Source organism: Bubalus kerabau, chromosome 11 (assembly GCF_029407905.1).
Source record: "Bubalus kerabau isolate K-KA32 ecotype Philippines breed swamp buffalo chromosome 11, PCC_UOA_SB_1v2, whole genome shotgun sequence".
NCBI lineage: Eukaryota > Metazoa > Chordata > Mammalia > Artiodactyla > Bovidae > Bubalus > Bubalus kerabau.
This window is the reverse complement of record NC_073634.1, coordinates 75,853,298-75,873,082: the sequence shown is the minus strand read 5'-3', so window position 1 is coordinate 75,873,082 and position 19,785 is coordinate 75,853,298. Positions and strand designations below refer to the sequence as shown.

The 19,785-nt window shown below is 52.7% G+C and overlaps 1 protein-coding gene across 1 annotated transcript; it reads left to right on the top strand.

Annotated features, from left to right (window-relative positions):
- Positions 1-1,915: 1,915 nt before the first annotated feature.
- Positions 1,916-18,196, top strand: CIMIP2C (ciliary microtubule inner protein 2C). The gene is made up of 4 exons (XM_055539146.1): positions 1,916-1,989; positions 14,032-14,305; positions 15,879-15,991; positions 18,052-18,196. Exons 1-4 carry the CDS (start codon positions 1,916-1,918, stop codon positions 18,194-18,196), a joined length of 606 nt encoding a protein of 201 aa, XP_055395121.1.
- Positions 18,197-19,785: the final 1,589 nt, after the last annotated feature.

Here is a 19,785-nt window from a genome sequence, read left to right as displayed (position 1 = left end):
CCTGGGTTGGGAAGATCTGCTGGAGAAGGGATAGGCTACCCACTCCAGTATTCCTGGGCTTCCCTTGTGGTTCAGCTGGTAAAGAATCCACCTGCAATGTGGGAAACCTGGGTTCGATCCCTGGGTTGGCAAGATCCCCTGGAGAAGGGAAAGGCTACCCACTCCAGTATTCTGGCCTGGAGAATTCCAGGGACTGTATAGTCCATGGGGTGGCAAAGAGTTGGACATGACTGAGTGACTTGCACTTTCACTTTCTAGTAAAAAGTTGTTCAGTGAACATGTTCTGAACTCCTAATACCAGGTGCGGGGGTTTCAGACGTGCATATGATATGGTACTGGCCCTCAAGCAAAAGTGATAAATGGAAGAGAACATAGGCACATAAAACCCAGGCAAAGGGTCCACGGGCGGAATCAGCTCAGAAGCTGTGAATCGAGGTGGGGAGTGGGCACTGGACCTTGTCTGGGGGTGGGGGTCATTAGGACCACCTTCCTGGAGTGTGACACCTTACACCAATTGCTGTTCTTTTACAACGTTCACGAATGTTGTTCTTATCATAGCCCACATTCTGCATGGAGAATTTAGAAATCAACAGATGTGATTGCATTTTGGAGGATGGGTGGAGACTCTTCCACCTCCTTTGCAACCATTCATTCCTTTCAGCTCCTTTTTCTCCCTGGGCCCCAGGTTTCCTGCTCTTGGACCTCTTGGAAGCCTGGGGCCCCCAGTTCCATTGTCATTGGTCCCAGAGGGCCTTCTGAGGATTCTGGAAGCTGACATTTTCATTAGCTGCCATGGACAGAGTAGAACTATGAAGGGAACACCTCTCATCTGACAGATGAAGTGAGATTGTGCTGGACGAGCTAAACTGCAGAACCACAGACTCTCTGTTGACTCCCGGCCTGCTGCAGGGGGAGCTGGGGAGCAGGTTGGGGGTGAGATGCAAAGAGCCTGGCGCCTTCAAGGCTGTCTGTCATCACACTCAGCAGCACCACCCCCAACTAAAGACCTAAGGCCCCCCGCCTTGCCCTACATGTGGCCCAGGGCTGTGTGAGGGTCACTGGAGAAATCCAGATGTGGGGGCACCAAAGTCACGGGGTGGTGGGGGCTGATACTATAACAGAGAAACCTCACCCCAGCCTTCTGAAGCTTTGCTCTCTGGGGCAAGGCCCAACCCTGGATTCACAGGAGGGACTGAACTGTAGAGATGGGGCAAATATGAATCGCACTCTAGACCTTTTCACTATTGGCTTTGCCCCTGTAAACCACGCTTGTGGGGTAGTTTGAGAGGAAAGAGAGGAGATGAAGCTTCCCAGGGAGAAAGAAGAGATTAAGGAGAAAAATGTCCCTCACTCTGAGGCACGTTTGTGTGTGTATGTGCGCGCGCACGTGTACACACACACACACACATTACACTACAGAGAGTCCTCGGCAAACATGTCAAGCAGAACACACTCCTGAAGCCCCCTCTGGAGGCCCCATGGAACTGAGGCGCAGCCTGCAACCTTGGGATGCGACGGCTCTTGGGGTCCCCATGGCCACTGGGGCGCTGGGCAGAGCAGCGATGCGGCTGCGGCTGCGGCTTTGTGCGCCATTTCCACCTGCGTCTGGGACTGGCATCGTAGCATGACGCATCTGGGCCGGCAGTGAAGCCGCAAGATGCACCCATTCAAGGATGAGAAAACGGAGGCTTGGGTGGGAGCGACGATTTGCTGGGGTCACACAAGAGAGCTCGTGGAGATAGGGGGACATCTTGTGGGCGTGGCTATTCCAAGAAGGGGACAGCGAGAGGGTTGCGGGGCCCCCGGACACGCACGCCCCACTCTGGCGTTGCTAGGCGCACGGTTGCCGGGTGACCCGTGCTGTTGACCGTGGGGCCGAAGCGCCCGGGCTCGCTGCGCGCTCGCCGCCCCCATCATGGCCTCTCGCAGCGCGGGCACCCTACTGACAGAGTTCAATGCCGCCTACGTGCCCCCCGGCCTCATGCCCGGGTAAGACCGCCGCGCGTCAGCCCCGCCTGAACCTGGGGTGGGGCTGGGGGTCTGAGTCCCTGGGGGCATTCCTCCTCTCCTCCCTTCACAAAACTCTCCTCCCGCCTCGAAACTCCACCCCCGCGGAGTTTGAAGTTGAAGGAACCAGGTTGGGCCAAGTTTTCACTTGGTGGGGTGGTCTCCCCAGGGCCTTGCACTCTCAGACCATGCAGTGTCTGGGTGCGGCAGGGGCTCTCCAGTTACCCTTCAGTGGGAAGTCCGTACCTAGCGGGCTCCATGCCGTCTGCCCGGGATAACAGCGAATGGGGTCCGGATCCGGGAGAGGAGGGGAAGACAGCCTGTGGGGCTGGTGTTTGGAGACGCTGGGCAGAAACAAGAGGATGATGTGTCCTGGGGAAGGAAATGAGCTCTTTGTCCCTCAGCACCGTGCGGGCATCCAGGATGCCTGCGGGTGCGCACCCGGAAGCAGAGATGAAAGAATCCGGACACATCGTGGGTTCTCCCACTGATCTCACTTAATCCTCGAAGAATGCTGCCTTTGAAAGCTTCCCGGCCTTTAGAATTGTCGGATGCAGGGCCGAGCCTACCTTTCCTTGCTCACGATGTTTTCACACTCCAAACCTCTAAGGTGCAAGTCTGACTGTTCCCTTCCATTGTCTGGTCCAAAGTGAGATTTCCACTTCCGACCTTCTTTTCCAAGGTGTGAGACGGTCTTCTCTCTCCTACCAGTCGACATGAGCATTGAGGATGGGGGCTGGGTTCTGAGAATCCACCTGCACTGTGTCTGCACATCCCAACCGAATGGATGAATGAAATTAATGTCTTGAGAGTTTTGCAGTCACCAACTCCGTGTGGGTGAAAAAACACAGGCTTTCTTCTGCAAACTAAATAACCACAAAATCAAGAAGAGGTCCCACTGTTTATTTTAGATGACATTTGGATTGTCTTGAAGCAGAATAAGCAGGACATGGAGGAGCTGTGATGTTCAAGTCATTTCTGCACACAGAGGTGGTACAGTGACTAGGGGCAGGCGCTGTAGCTTTAAGCCAGCCCCTTTGTGGACAGAGCCTTTCCTGGCTCTTGGGGAACTCAAAAGCTGCTTTGGCTCCCATCTGGCAAAGCTGATTTACGAGGTCACAGTTGTTTTCTGAAGTCAAGCCTGGTGTCTTAAGAAAAGGTGAATAAGAATTTTCCTATTAATCCTTACAATCATTTGGGCATTCCCTTGATAAAGACATGTTGAGTGCTTGGGATGGGCCAGATGTTGGGTTAAGACAAACAAATGAGGGGAGGGAGGTTGCCCTGGATGGGTTTCAGTCTGGTGTGAATACAGGTTTAGTTCAAAACCGTCTTTGCAGCCTTGGATAGTGGTATTTACAACATATTCTGGGTGTTTAGCATGAAATTTGATTTTATACATTGATATGTTTTTTTTCTTAAGCCCACCACGGTCTTCGTTGGAACCTAACCCTCCCCCACAGCTCCCCTAGTCTGGGATTGCAGGGAGGAAAGCTGCATGTTTCAGAAGCAATCCTAGGACGCTTCTCTATCCATACCACTTATCTGCAGTTCCCTTGAGTGCCCTGTCCTGTGATTGATCTAGAAATTGTGATAACAAGTGAATCATAAATAAGGCTTCAAGCATGAATAAATAAATTTTAAAAATTAAAAATTAAAAAAAGAGAAAAAAAAAGAAGAAGGAAAAGGAAAACTCCACAGAACTGCAAAAGGCCAACGTAGAGGCAGAAGTTTATAACACCAATAAAAAGTGATTTAAAAGAAAAGCTCAAAAGCTTAATTAGATTTCATAGTGCTAATAAATTGATAAATACATAAAAGTGAAAAAAAAGGGAAAAAAAAAGAAAAAAAATCCAAAATAAACTACAGAACAAATCAAAACACAAGAATAATAAATGTTTTTCTTGAGTCTCTGCTGTCAGCATCCTTTCCCTCCCTGGGAGTCATAGTCCACCTTATCTCCCTAGGATGCCCTCCAACACTGAGCTGGTCTCTGGACCTGCTGTCGGGAAAGCTCAGACTCGAATCTGGTCCTGCTCCTGTGTGTTCTTGCCTCTAATGTCCACAGCTATCAGAACAAGTGTGTTTTCTTTTGTAGGAGCTCTCAATGTCCTTTTATATATTCCATAGGCACGGAATCTGCCTAGTTGATCATGTGGATTTAATCTGCAGCTTGTAGAGCCGGTGGGAAGGTTTTGGGTCTTCTTCCTTAGCCACACTGCCCCTGGGTTTCAATTATGGTTTTATTTCCACCTCTGCATGTGGGTCGTCCACTGGGGTTTGCTCCTGAGGCTGCCCTGGAGGACTTGGGTCTGCCCCAGTGAGGACCAGGTGTGGAGATGGTGCAGCCCCTTAGATCGCAGGGGCTCTGGCAGCTTACACAGGGGAGTTCGCAGCTAGGGCAGCAGGAACTACAGTGCTCTAGAAGGGTATGCCAACCTACTCCAGTATTCTTGCCTGGAGAAGCCCACTGATGGAGAAGCTTGGCAGGCCACAGTCTACAGGGTCACAAAGAGTTGAACACAACCGAAGCAACCCTGCGCACATAGACGCAAGGCTTTTTTTTGCCTGTGGCAGCTTAGCCCCAGTGAGGGTTGAGCGTGAATGTGGCACAGCTGCTTGGGTTGTGGGGACCCTGGTGGCATCAAGTGTGTGAGGACAAGGACTGCCTCAGCCGCAGAAGTTGTGACCCTATCGAAGTCTTTTTTTGAGCCTCTGGTAGCTGGTAATCAATTCAGCAAATATTTCCGGAGCACCTACTGAGTACCAGGAATATAGGGACGCAAGTATGAGTAGTGCAGCCCTCTCTCCCCGTGGAGTTTGCAATTCAGAAAGGAAGAATTTACCAGGGCACAGATGTTTACAACACAGCAGAATGTGGGCTGAGACATAAGAGAGGCATGAAGAAGAGAGACAGTTCAATAGTGGGGATGGGCATGGGCTATGGGTGGGTCAGAAGAGGCTTGATGGGAAGGGGGATACATGAAAGTACCTTGAAGGATGGATAAGATCAGAATCTGGGGAGAGGAGAAAGCATCTTCTGGATGGAGGGGATGCCCTGGGGAAAGGCAGGAACTGGAGGTACCAGCAGGATATGCTTTGAAAGCAAAAAATGGCCTATTTGCCTGGAGTGGCAAAGCTGTTACTGAACCTAACTTATGTCTGCTCGCCTGTGCCCAGTAAAGGTAACCTACTGACCTGGGTTGTGGTGAAGGCAAGTGCCAAGTTTATTTCAGGGCACCAAGCAAGGAGTCCAGGTAGCTAGTGCTCAAAAGCTCCCAACTCACTGACGGTTTTCAGGGAAAGGCTTTTAAGGACAGGGTGAGGGAGGAGGATTGTGGGGTGCCTGATTAGCTTGTGGGCATCCTTCTGATTGGTTGGTAGTGAGGTAATCAGGAGTCAGCATCATCAACCTTCTGGTTCCAACCAGTCTGGGGTCTACACACTTGTGGGCAGCATGCAACTAACTTTTTCCGTCTGGTGGGTGTTTCAGTATCTGTACCACGGCTCACAGGACATGGCTTAGAATATTATCTATAGTCCTTGAGGAGGAACTAGAGGTGCTTGACTTTGTTTAAGGGCCGAACTAGTATTATTTTTGTCTTGCCTGACCGTTTCCCTTTCTTTCTGCATTTTCTCACATCTCTGATGAAATTTCTTCTTTTTAATTCGGGGAAAGCCTAGGAAGCTACAGTTTTTCTACAGACAATAGCAGGCAGAGGACCTGATTGGGGGATCGAGGTGGGGGGATTGTGTCCTAGGAAAGCCCCATAGGGTCCTGCTTGGTCACACTGGGACAAGGAAGTGGATGATTGGACTGGAAAGACCTCTCACAGGGCCCATGTCAAGCAGGGCCTTGTGCACCTGGCCCAGTCTGTACTTCATTTCCCAGGTGATGGGGAACCGTGAGGGTTGTTGCCCAGGGGAGGGATCTGATCAAAACCATACTCAGCAGGAAGTATGTGGGGAAGAGGGTGCTCATGGAATGAGGACACGCTGAACAGTTACAAGTTAATTAGTTAATAAACTGCTCATGGGATCCCCGATGGTGCACGGTAATTAATTTGAATGTTAGCTGTGGGGCCAAGCAGTGGTCTCAAGAGGGAGGGAGGGATGGCTCTCTGTGCACATAGTAACCACAGTAGGCCTGTGCTGTGGACCAGGCTGAGCACCGTCTCCAAGCTTATGTGGTGTGCAGGCAGGTGAGGGGCAGGGATGGAGGAGGAGGAGGAGGTGCGACGGTGCTGTAGGAACCATCTGATGCCCAGTTGTGAAACATACCATTCCTGTCTGTTCTTTCCACCTTGGCCCACCATACACTCCACAAAAATGCGGCTCTACCATGGAACTGGGCGATCATGCTCATGGGTCACAAATGCAAGAGAATGGGCACATAGACCTGGTCAAGGTGTACCCCCTGAGAGCTAAATAAATATGACCGTGTGCATATGCCTGCACATGTGTGCGTACACACACACACACACACACACACACACACACATGCACGGGCACACCTCATACACCCCATCCAGAGCAGCAGGAGCTGAATCAAATCCAGAATCCAGGCAGAACCTTAGGAGGTTCTGCAGAGGAGAGGGCTTCTCTTCTATTGGGATGCAAATATCTTGGCATTCAGAGAAGGTGGGAGAGCAGGGAGCAGAGGAGGAGAGTGGCAGAGAGAAGAATCACGAAGACACGTCACCTTTCTAAAGCTCCTTTCTTTGAGATGCACACCCGCCTCCGGCGGGATGCTCTGTGCCTGTGTGCCTTTGGCATATGGAAGCCCGATGTTCCAGGACATGGTTCCCCCCAGCTTCTGGACTTATGCTTCTCCCAGTGAACATTTATTGAGCACTTGTCATGGGTCAGGGGCACTGTAGGTTTTTGGGGTAAAGGAGAACTCACATTAGCAGAGGAGATGAGCTAATGTGGACCTCCAGCTGGATGAAGGGTCATAATCCTTCTGTGGGGCAGAGATGCTGGGTAGGCAGGTGGTCAGGGAAGGCAACAGGGAGCCTGGCTCTGAGAGTGAGGGTGAGAGCCACCTGGTTGGGCAGGGATTCAGCCTTCCAGGTGGGGAAATGTGTGTGAAAGCTTGAAGAGCATGCAGGTGCCCAGGGATGTAAGTGACGTGTCCAGGGCATAGGGCACCTCTAGGAAAGTGAGAAGAGGGGGTGCACCACGGGGATCTCATGATGAAGCATCCCTCTGTCATCAGTGTGGATGACAGGCTGCAGGGGGTGAGCCTGGGTCTAGGGCAGGGGTCTCCAACCTCCGGGATCTAATGCTTGATGATCTGAGGTGGAGGTGATACAATAATAATAGAAATAAAGTGCACAGTAAATGAAATGCACTGGAATCAGTCCGAACCCCCCCTTCCCACCATCGCAACTGTCTGTGGAAAAATTGTCTTCCATGAAACTAGTACCTGGTCCTAGAAAGTTTGGGGACCGCTGGTCAAGGGGACTTACTACAAGATCCGAGGCTGCCCAGTTAAGCAAAGAGGAGGGCTTGTAGCCCTGGGAGGGTGGAGGGCTGTGGGAAATCCCTAAGGAGGGGGCAGAAGCAGGACTGGCAGAGAGGCCAATGTGGCAGTTAGTAGGGTGAGGCCTGGTTTCCGGGGGATTCTGTAGATGGAGGTGGTGTTAACCAGGACAAGGAGAGCCAGGAGGAACAGCAGGCTAGTTTTGGTTGTGCTGAGTCTGATGCCCCGGGCAAGCCCTCGGTGGACACCTGGATGTGTGGATCTGTGGCCAGAAGAAAGATCGGAGCTGGAGACATGGATCTGGGTGTCCCTGGTGTTGGACGTCTAATGAGAATGAGCTCTCCCAGAGGGAGTGGGTCCCCGAAGAGAGAAAAGGACTCTGGGGCAACACCAGCGCCTAGTAGAAGAGCAGGGGAAGAGCGGCAGATCTGGGTCTGTCCTCCCCTCCGCTGAGGTTTCCTGCAAAGCTTCCGCCAATGGAGACCCCTTCATGGAGCTCCACCAGCTCTCCTCCCATACAACACCCGCCCCCCCCCCCACCCCTGCCCATGGGAACGGGCCTTCCCTCCTCATGTTTAATAGCGCTGGATCCTTGACCACCTCTATGCGCACACGTCCACTCCAGGAATCAATAAACACCGAGTGAGGGGTAGGAGTGATGAAGGTGGGCTGAGGGATGCAGCCTTCGCATTGTCGACACCTAGCATCTCACCAGCACACAGTGGCTTCCTGATAAAGTAACTCTTTTTTTTAAATTGGAGTATCGCTAAGTCGTGTCCAACTCTTGTGACCCCATGGACTGTAGCCCACCAGGCTCCTCCGTCCATGGGATTCTCCAGGCAAGAATACTAGAGTGGGTTGCCATTCCCTTCTTCAGGGGATCTTCCCAACCCAGGAATCGAACCCAGGTCTCCTGCATTACAGGCAGTTTCTTAACTGACTGAGCTATGAGGGAAGCCCAAATTGGAGTATAATTACTTTATAACGTTGTGTTAGTTTCTGCTGTACAACAAAGTGAATCAGCTATAAGTATACATATATCCCCTCCCTCTTGAACCAACCTCCTACCCCACGCCCCATCCCTTCTCTCTAGGTCATCACAGATCGCTGAGCTGAGCTCCCTGTGCTATACAGCACCTTCCCACCAGCTGTCTATTTCACACGTGTATATATGCCAGTCCCAGTCTCTCAATTCATCCCACCCATCCCTTCTCCCCTCACCGTGTTCATAAGTCTATTCGCTACATCTGCATCTCTATTCCTGCCCTGCAAACAGGTTCATCTGTACCACTTTTTATTAGATTCCACATATATGTGTGAATATATATTTGTTTTTGTCTTCCTGACTTCATTCTGTACAACAGACTCTAAGTCCATCCACATCTCTACAAAATGACCCACTTTCATTCCTTTCTATGACTGCGTAGTATGCCATTGTATATATGTACCATATCTTTATCCATTCACCATCGATGCATCGTCTAGCATGCTTCCATGTCCTGGCTGTTATCAACAGTACTGCAACGGACATTGGGGTGCATGTGTCTTTTTGCATTATGGTTTTCTCAAGGCATATGCCCAGTAGTGGAATTGCTGGGTCATATTGTAGTTCCATTTTTAGTTTTTAAAGGAAACCTCCATGCCATTCTCCACAGTGGCTGTACCAATTTACATGGCCACCAACAGGGTGAGAGGGTTCCCTTTTCTCCACACCCTCTAAGTGTTTGCTATCTGCAGATTTCTTAATGGTGCCCATTCTGGCTGGTGTGAGGTGGTACCTCGTTTTACTTTTGATTTGCACTTCTCTGATAGTGATGTTAAACATCTCTTCATGTGTTTGTTGGCCACCTGATTGTCTTCTTTGGAGAAATGGCCATTTAGGTCTTCTCATTTTTTGATTGAGTTGCTTGTTGTTTCGATATTGAGCTGCATGAGTAACTCTTAATGCCATCTGACTCACTTAAAAAATATTACTTGTTCAAGTAAAGAGGAACTCAACAAATCACCCCAAACCCAAACACCTAGGATTAACCTGACCTTCATTTTAGGTTTCTTTTTACGTATATATTCAGAAAGAAGGCTAAATGCATGGGTGTGTGGACAATGGATAGAAAGATAGACAACAATTTTATAAAAAGATGATCATACATATCTACTATTTTAAAATGAAAAGCATGAAATGCAACCTAACTCAAACTCAACTGAAGAGAAAGATACTGAAGTAAAACGGAAGAACAGACTTTAGATAAATGCTAATTCATCACAAGAGATATTTGTTTCTAAAAGTTTCTTCTAACAGAGAGAACAGGAGAGGGAGAGAGAATAAAACCCATTACGGGGTTAGAGTAATTATGTTATTTTTACCAACGTGTTTCAATTTTGGATGCCATGGGTTGGCTGTGCTTTAAAAATCCTAAGTGCATTCCCATCTTGCTCCCACCCACCCCTCAATTTTTCTTACTTAAATTATTTTTTCCTTTGACAGGTTTTATAACATTTACATTCTTTTATGCAACCAGCCTTCACCTAGTAGCTATTCCTAGTTCTGCACTTAAACAGATGCGAAGTAACCACCAGTCATTCTAACAGAGGTTCTACATTCCTGAGTGTTTTTTTTTTTCCCTTTTGAATCATCGCTGATTGGCAGGATTTCATCACTGAACACTGTCTTGGGAAGAGCGCTGGGAGCTCTATTTCCGGAGTTCTTTCACGCAGCTGCCTTTCCACCTGGAGGGCTGGCCAGTTCCATATTCTCGGGTCGTGCTCTCTTCTCTGCAGAACGCTGTAGACGGGTGTTCATTTTCATTCTGTTGCTTTATTTTCTCTGTGTTGGGGTTTGGCAACAACTGGTGGGGGACAGCACCTCTCATCTGCTGCATTCTGAACCACCTGGGAAAGAAGATAAAAGAGGGAAGCTGGCATTAGGGAATGGGGCTGACATTGAACCCTCAAATGAGATGGCAGGGCTGGGGCAGAGTGCATCCCCCAAAACAGGGCATGGAGGAGCAGGGTGGGCTTCCTTGCTTCCAAGCAAAGTGGGGAAGGAGAGTGGGCTTCACCCACCAGGGAGATGCCCCTCCATTTCTAACATGGAAGAGCTCCCTCTACACAAAGGACTCCTCGGGATGAAGGAAGAAGCATCTCCCCACTGCTTGTTTTTGGCTTCTTGATGATTGAACTGATATTTTTATTACATTTCATACACAAAACAAAGAACTCTCAGGGACTGTGTACCTCAGATTATGCATCTTCCCAGCGGATGATCTTCTATGACCTTAATGAAGAAGTATAAGCTCATATGTGAGTGATGGGGTCAGAAGTCAGACTGAGGGAGGTCAACAAAAGCATGAAAGCAGAAGAAATGAAGGCAGAAAGTACAGAGCATTCCCAGGAGAAATTTGGAAATGAAGGAAGAGAAAGAGCTCTAGAGAGACCAAGGCCAAGTGTAGGGTTTTGCAACCTAGGCAAAGCTTTGCATGTTTGTAGGCAGAAGGGAAGACGCTCAGGAAGGAGAGATCTCAGGTGACTGGGAGGATGGACAGAGGCCGAGAGAGACAGGGAGGGATGGATTGGAAGAAGGAGGCCTTGGTGAGGCAGGAGGGGGTGCTCCAGACCCAGGAGTGGGAAGGCCATGGGTCAAGAGGAGGACTCCATTCTGGAAGTGGCCAAGGTGGCCCCACAGGCTCACAAGCACTCAGCCACCCCACCATCTTCCCAGGGCCAGAGACATGGCTGCCAGCAGGGAACTCAGGTGGGGCCAGCAGGAAGGGCGCTGCAGCAGGAGGGAGAGGGTTAGGACCCCAGGGCAGAGAGAAACCAAGGGACAAGAGAGACGAGGCTGGAGAAAGGCCCAAGTCCAGTGGGGGTGTCTCCCCTCTGCTTCCAGTTCAGCGGCTTCATTGCTCCCTGCTCTGGCAGGGACATCCTCAGATGCTGCAGGACCCTAAGAAGGTAGAGCCACGGAGGATGGATAGGACCAGGAACCTGGAAACCTTTCCGATTGGAAAGCCAATCGGAAGGTGTGTCAGTAATCACCGTGCTTAACTTTCTCTCCCTTCACCCAAAGATGCAATCATGCATTTCTGCCTAACTCTAGGCTAACACCTATCCTCCTGGTGAGGAGACTGAGGCCCAGGGCAGCTCTCAGAGGTCATACTGAAGCACAACTTCAAAGGTCTCACTGTGCTTTGGCCTCCGGTGCAGGATGAGCTTCTGAAATGGAGAAGCCCTCGATGTAGCAGTGGCCTGGCAGCCTCCCCATGCTTCCAGGGCGTCCCTGTGAATGTTTTCATCGTGGGGAGTGAGCTCAACTGAGAGGAAGTAAGACTTGGTGCATCGCAGTGAAATGACCCCAGGAGACACGCCAGAGGGCCTTGGAATGTGGCCCCTGGCCTTTGGTGTCTGTAGGTCCAATGTCATGGGTTCTGTCGGGCTGTCAGCCACTCACCTGTTAGTTCAATAGACATCTCCTGCCCAGACCATGTGCCTCACCTGGTTCTGAAAACTGGGGATAAAACATGAGTAAGATGGGATCAGACTCCACCCTCGAGAAGCTCCCGGTCTAGCAGGAGGATGGGAAGTAAGCAGACAGCAGCAGGACAGGGTGAGGGGGTTTAGGTCACAGAGGGAACAGGGAGCAGGACCCACCTCGGCCACCCAGACCCACCTGGGAGAGGCGACAAGGAAAAGGCTTCTTCAAAGAACTGACATTTCAACAAGACTTAAAGGACCTTTCAGTACTGGAGGCAAAGAGCGGTGGGGGGAGGGGGGTAGGGGGATGAGGGGCAGGCTGGTCATTCCTGATGGCAGGAGGCACAGGGCAAGACCCTGGCGGTGGGGAGAGTGAGAGGAAAAGGGGGAAAGGGAGCTGGGAGACTAGTTCCACTTCGGAACTGCAGTGCTGTCTACAACCAGGGTGTAGGGTGGCTGATGAGAGGGAGAGGAAGGCAAGGGTCAGGTCACTGACAGCCTGGAACGCCACGCTAAGGACTTGACTTCAGGAAGCTAAGTCTGGCTGAAGTGTGGGAAATGGGCTGGAGGTATGAGAGCGGACAGGAGAGCAGGGAGGCTGTTCCTGCTGAAGTCCAGGTGAAAGGCAAGGTAGCCTGAGCTCAGGTGGAGGTATTGGAGCTGCAGGGCTCAGCGGCTGATTGGATGTGAGGGATGAAGCAGGGGGAGATGGATGCTTGTTCGGTCTTGGACATCTGCAGGGTGCTGTTCACTGAGGTGGGACTAGAGTGTTGGGGAAGGTGAAGATGGTAAGAAGGTAAGGCCTGGGAGACATCCCAGGGAGATGTGGAGTGTGCAACTATACACAGGAGTCTGAAGCCTGGGGGGAGCTTCTGGGCTGGAGAGTAGACCGGGGTCCTCCACACACCAGTGAGGGTTAAGGCCAGGGCATGGGGGCCATCGCCAGGAGGACTTGGCGGGGTAGGGGGGAGGCGGCCAGGAAGACCCCAGAGGAAGTGGACAGAGGAGGGACATGATGAGAAGGACAGAGAGGTTGATGAAAACCAACAGCAAACAAGAGAGCAGTGTAATAAAAACCACAAGTGATGTTTCAAGACGAGAGTGGCCCACAGCGTCCAGCGCTGCAGAAAGGCCATCAGCGGCTCCGCAAGAGTGACTCCAACAACAGAACCGGGTGGGAGGGGGACAGGGCCAGGTTTCTGAGGGTGAGGGCCCAGGGTGGGGGGGCATTTGGGGGAGCTGTGCTCACGGGGAGGAGGCTTTGACCTCTTAGTATTGTTGCCCCAAATCTGATTCCCACGCTCTGATGTCACTGACTCTCCTCACCCTCTCCCCAATGAGTCTCTGTGCTCTCTGTCTGTGTGTCTCCCTTAACCAGGGCTCTTGAGCATGCTGGGTCTGTTCTGCTCTGCTCTGTGTCCCCAAGGGGCTCTGTTCACCCTTTCCTGTCCCTTCCCCTGGCCCCCTTGGTCACAGAGGGTGATAGAGCTCCAGAAGCTGGGTGAGCTCTCCAGGCCGAGTGGATGGTGCTGCGTGAGACCGAGGTGCTGGGAGGCAAGCTGGAAGGCTGGAGCCCTCACCACACTGACTCCTGCCCCTTCAGCCATAACCTCGGAACCGCGGAGAAGGAAATGGCAACCCACTCCAGTATTCTTGCCTGGAGAATCCCATGGACAGAGGAGCCTGGCAGGCTACAGTTCATGGGATCGCAAGAGTCAGACACGGCTTAGCGCTATCTTTTCAGAGGTGCAGGCGGCCTCCGCACCTTCAAGTCAACCCCTCCATTAATGGAGGCCCGTCAAGGAGAAGCGATTTGTCTACAGCCTCATTGAGGGGGTCAGGACTGGACCCAGGTGTCCTGGACCCCTTGTGAGCCTCTGGTCTGGAGAGATCTCTGTGGGGAGGTAGGGGCCCAGCATCTCTCTCATGTGTCCTTCCCCTGAGGCCTGACCTGGGTGGGCACCTTAGGAAGCCTCTCGAGACCAGGAGGTGACCAGCGGGGCCCACTGCCCCCAGTCTTTAAGGAACTAGCCTGGAGCCCTCCACCGCCCCCTGCCCTGCTCTCTCAGGTACAAAGGCCACGTTCCTGGCGTGGCCTTCTCTTTCGGCTCCCCCTATGGCACCGCCACCCTCAAGTACTTCCAGGACCAGCGCAACGCAGCCCTGGGGAGGAGCTCCACTGCCTTCAGCAGAGGCGGCCACTTCCTGACCATCTACTCCCCGAACCCCACCCAAGTGCTGAGGGACCGTGCCCTCACCCGGGACCGCTGGATGCACACCCCCAGCTACACCCGCTTCAACCTGGATAGCAGCCGCTGGGCCGAGCTCTCGCACTTCTACCAGGTGGGTGGTCCTGGCTGGGCTCCGGCCACCCCCTCCCCACTCCCCCCACATCCCCTCTCCCCTGCCATGGGGAGGGAGTGATGGCTGGTGGCCTGGGGATACTCTCAGCCTCCAGAATGCCTCTGTTAGCTTTTGCAGAGCCAGAGTGTGGAGGGGCTCAGTGCTCTGTTTCTTTGACTGCGCCCCCCCACCAGATCTGACCTCCCCACTCTGGGGGCTCCAGTGGCTCATCCCCTGCTCCCCTGCTGCTGTGAGAGCTGGGAGCCTTTGGGGTGTTCCCACCATCACTTCCCCCCAGTCGTCACCTCTCCTCCTGGGCCCTCACTTACCTCCTTTCTGAGCAAAAGCCCTAAGGTTCACCCACAGTATGAATCTCGTACACTGAGGACTGCAGAGCCCCAGCCAGGCTCCAGCCCCAAGTCTACTCTTCACAGTACACCAGATCCCAGTGCCCACCCAACACCAACTCCTGCTTCACGGGCTCTTTAAGGATGAGCCCGAGCCAGGCAGTGCTAGCGGTAAAGAAGCCGCCTGCCAATGCAGGAGACAGAAGAGATGCAGGTTTGATCCCTGGGTGGGGAAGATGCCCTGGAGAAGGGCATGACAACCCACTCCAGTATTCTTGCCTGAAGAATCCCATGGACAGAGGAGCCTGGCGGGCTATTGTCCATAGGGTTGCAAAGAGTCAGACACTGACTGAAGCGACTTAGGACATACGAACGCATCAAGTTGACTTCAGACCCCCCTGCCCTTGGGGAAAGAGAGGCAGATGGAGGGGTGTCTGCCCATGCCCCCATTTTGTCCTTATCCTGCTCCCCCAGACCTGGTTCCAGAGGGCCACAGGCTCACAGATGCTCTCTCACCTCGGGGAGGCCAGGGCTCCCTCTCTGCTGTGGTCTTGGAAACCTCATGGCCCCTCAGCATCTTTGCAAACATCCCTCCTAGCCTGATTTCAGGGACCCGGATGCCTCCTGGTCCCCAGGGTGGAGAACGGCATGAGAAGGCTGCTTCCCCAGGACAGATGGCCAGGTTGATGGGGTCAGACGCTGAGGAGCTGTGGAACCGTGCTGTGGGGCCCAGGGAAGGCCTTTTCCACTGTCTTGGCTCACAAAGCACAGCCTCTCCAGGAGGGAGGGAAAGGGAGACACTCCACTCTGGCAACCCACTCCAGTACACTTGCCTGGAAAAGCCCATGGACAGAGGAGCCTGGCAGGCTACAGTCCATGGGGTCACAAAGAGCCGGACCCCCCCCCCCACACACACACACACGCGCGCGTGCGCGCGCACATGTAGCTTACCTGGGCCGCCTATTGAGTGGGGCCTCACATACCTCACCTCTGCTGTCCCCTGCCTCATTGACTCGACCGGCACAGCTGGTGTGGGGTGTATCATTATCGCCAGGAGCCAGACAAGGAACTGGGGCTCAGGAAGGCACCCAGCTGGGGACTCTTCTCTGGGGGCATGAGGGGAGACGACCCCAGCCCCTGCCTAGGTACAGCCGGGGAGGGAGCAGGCGCCCGCGGTCACTCCCGCGCACTAACGACCGGTCCTCTCTTCCTTGGTTGGACTGTAGATGGCGCAGCGGCATCGGGAGCACTATCAAGACAAGACAGGCTTGGTGCACCGGGTGCCCTACTTCGTGCTGCCCGTGAAGGAGTGGGATCGGTATCCCATCCCCACCGACCTGTGAGTGCCTTCCCTCCCCTCCTCCGCGCATTCACCAGCTCGTGTCCACAGGGCACCGGCTCTTGCCAGGACTGCAGGCCCCCAGACTGAGAAACGAGTTAAGACCTTTTAACTCCTGCAGCACACAGGGTGACAGTTAAACAGAGCTAGGGGGTGAGCCTCAGGAGGGGAGGCCAGGAACCTGAATGGGCGGAATCAGGAAGATCATCTGCCTGGTCAGATGCACTGGGAATTTGGCGGCAAACCGCATCATCTTTGCTGGCCTGAATCTGCAGGACCGTTTCTCTGCCATGGTAGCCTTGGAGCTACACTGGTCCAAACGCGGGCGCAGCCACTCCGTGCAGCAAGGAGCTGCTGCCCTCTGGTGGACTTACAGAGTACTACACAAAACAGGGACTGTATCTCCAGCCCTGGTGTAGACTCAGAGGAAAGGTACTCCTAGGGACTCGACCATATTTTTTCAAAGCTCAACAGTCTATCTAAGAAATATGAAAGTATCTCACGGTTTTTAATTGGGAGAGCTTCTTTTCCCAGGGAAGGCCAGCTCTGCCCTGTGAGATAACCCAGGCATGTGGTTTCCTTGATCTCCCTCCTGACCCCCAGGCAGGGAGGTCTGAAGTCTGTGATGTGAGGTGTCCTGTGGAGTAGGGGGCATCGGAAGGTTAGTGGACAGATTTTGGGTTTCCAACTCCATGCTGACCTTTGCTTGCCTCAGGAGCCCCGAGTCTTGCCATTGTTGTTTACTGATAAAGCAGCAACCCTTTCCATAGAGTTTAATGGTTTTTGAAGATACAATTTAACATCACCTATAGATTTTTCCCAGATGGCGCTAGTGGTAAAGAACCCACCTGCCAATGTAGGAGACGTGAGACACCAGTTTGACCCTTGGATTGGGAAGAGCCCTTGGAGGAGGAGATGACAACCCACTTCCATAATCTTGCCTGGAGAATCTCATGGACAGAGGGGCCTGCTGGGCTACAGTCCTTGAGGTCGCACAGAGTCAGACATGAGTGAAGCAGCTTAGCATGCACAGATTCTTCTCTGTGGGACAGATGGACCCATTTTCTAAAGAGGGAAACTGACTTAGTAATGGCTTCGGGGACTTGTACAGATGGCAAGTCTAGTAGGAGGTAGAACCGGAGGGAACCCAGATCTCCCAACACCAATGCTAAGATTCTAGATTGGCCATCTCACCACCTTGGGGTGGCTCTGAGTCAGTCCATCCCTGGAGACATTGTGGGGCCTCGCCTGGGGACAAGTCTCCTCTTGAGACCTCACCGAACAGTATCTATATCTCCTACAGCTGAGGCACCCCAGGATGCCCTAGCTCTGTCCCTTCTCCAACTGCCTGACAGCCCGTGCTGCTGCTGACGGCTTCATGTCTAACACAGAGCACCAAAGAGGTGTTTGGGAGTAAGAGGGTCATTGCTTGCACTCAGCCTTTACTCCGATCATCTCTGTGGCCTGGGGAACGTCCCTGTCCTTCCCTGAGGTTCATTGCTATTGTCCTTTTCATCACTATCACCACCATCATCATCTCTGTTTATCACTATCATCTTCATCACCGTTATCACCATCACCATGACCACCATCGCCACCACCATCACCATCTGCATCATCTTCTCCACCATTACCATCACCACTACCATCGCCATCGTAACCATCACCATCATCATCAGTAGCTGCAGCACATTCTTAGAACATGTGTTGAGTGTTTGCTCCTTGTTCAGCATTCTATTAGTGCTTTGCATGCATTATTTCATTTACTCCTCAAAGCAAAGTTAGGAGGGAGGTACCAACATCAGTCCATCTTACATGTGTACACTTCTAGCAGAAACTGGGTTGGAATCCATCCCAGCTTCCTGACACCGATGCCCTTGCTCTTAACCACTGAGCTTCTGTGCAAACACAAGTCCTTCTGATCTTGAGTGCAGAGTGGCTTACCAGATGCTAAGCTGACCAGCAGCCGGCAGAGCCAGCATCATGGGCTGGAAAATGGGCCTTTTCCACCCTGGTGGCCTGGCTCACTGCATGACACTGGCTCCACCCTCACCCCCCAGGCCTCCTCTGAGCCCAAAGGAGAAGTGGCATCTATTAAGAGTGGCCCCTGAGAACCCAAGGACCTACCAGACATTCCCATCGGGGAAGAGGGTCTCCCCACAGGAGCGGCAGAGGCGGGACTGCTACTTTGAATTCAGAGCGTGACACCTGAGAGCCAAGGCCCTGACAAGGTTGGCTTTCTGGAATAAAATCTTTAGCCATGACCATCCCATGTTCTTCTCTTCTGAGCCCCAGGAGCACTTGGCCTCAGCTGGACAGTGCCTGAGGGTCACACAGCTTGGGGTCTGAGGGACCTGTGGGATGCTCCCCCCAGGTGTCAGCACCAACAAAAAGCAATGTCAGCCCCCTGCTGGGCCCACCCACCTCTCCCTGGAGGACTGCAGGGGTCCTGAGGCACTCAGGCAGAGTGAGCCCTCCTGTCTGCTTCCACTGGGATAATCAAGGGCCGTTAGGCCATGACTGAGAATGAGGTTGTAGTGGTCCTGGACCACTCACACCGGTGTCACATGCTAAGGAAATCCCACTTGAGCCCTGGCTCAGCATCCTTTCACTCACATGACAGCCTGGGAGAGAGGGGGTGTTGTCCCTACTTCACTGATAAAGACCCTGGGGCTCAGAGGTGGAGAGAGCTGTCCAAATTCACGCAGCTGGGAAGTGGCACAGCCAGGATGTGAACCCAGACCTTTCGGACTCCCAATTGCTGGTATTCCCCCTACACTCTTCACTTGTGGTCCAAGTGGGGGTTGAGGGGCAGGGGTGACACAGATCCCGGAGGGCCCTGTGGTGTCTGAAAGAAGAAACCACTTTCTCCATCCTGCCCTGACTGGCAGGAACAGGCTGCTTTGGCATCGCCCCGGGACTGTTTCTAGAAGTGACGGAGGGGAAGGACCTGAGGCCAAGTCAATCTTTAAGGTATCGCTGTGTGTCAGGAGCCCCTAGCCCAGAGTGGACACTGGGCTCCTGGTTCACATTCTGAGATGGCTGTGGAGGCTCAGGTTGTGGAGGGTGCTGCTCCCCACCTCCACCTCCTAGGTGGCCTCCTGTCTGCAGGAGAGGTCACAAGAACTCCTTTAGAGACAGGATCTAGGATAGCAACCTCAGGCCAGGTGTGTACCCATGCCTCAGGTGCATGCCAACATCCCAGCACCCCCTGGATCTGATCAAGGGACTCCATTAAGAAAGGGCTCTTAGTTCCCCTGCATGAGTGAAATGGGTTCTTATTTCCCCAAAAGACAATGCGACCACAGCAGGTTCAGGTTCATGGGAAGGTGAGCACAGCCCTTCCCCTGTAAGCCAGTCTTTAGACACCTCCTCCCTGAAGAGAGTGTAAACAAGAAAAAAAACAAGAAAAAAGCCCATCAGGTAGGCATCTGACAGCTTTTATGGACCCCCTAAGGGGCTTCTCCTGTGTCCCAAACCAACTGGGCTCCAGAGAGTCCCTGTGGTGGCCACATTAATTCAAGGGTTTGGCTGAGTGGCAAAGCAAATAAATCCTGATTGCTGGTCACATACTGTCACGTCCCAAGGGTGCAGGGGTGTCAAGTGGGGCCAAGATGTCTTGGGAAGCCAGGCACCAATTGGAAAGACTGCTCAGCGCATAGCTCTGTACAGCCTGCACCCGAGATGCAAGGAGAGAGGCTGAAGGGAGGCCAGTGGAAGTAAGGGAAAGATGTATATTCTGCTGGTGAATTTCATCTGGTTTGGCTTGGTCCCCGCTGTGACATGGGTTGGCC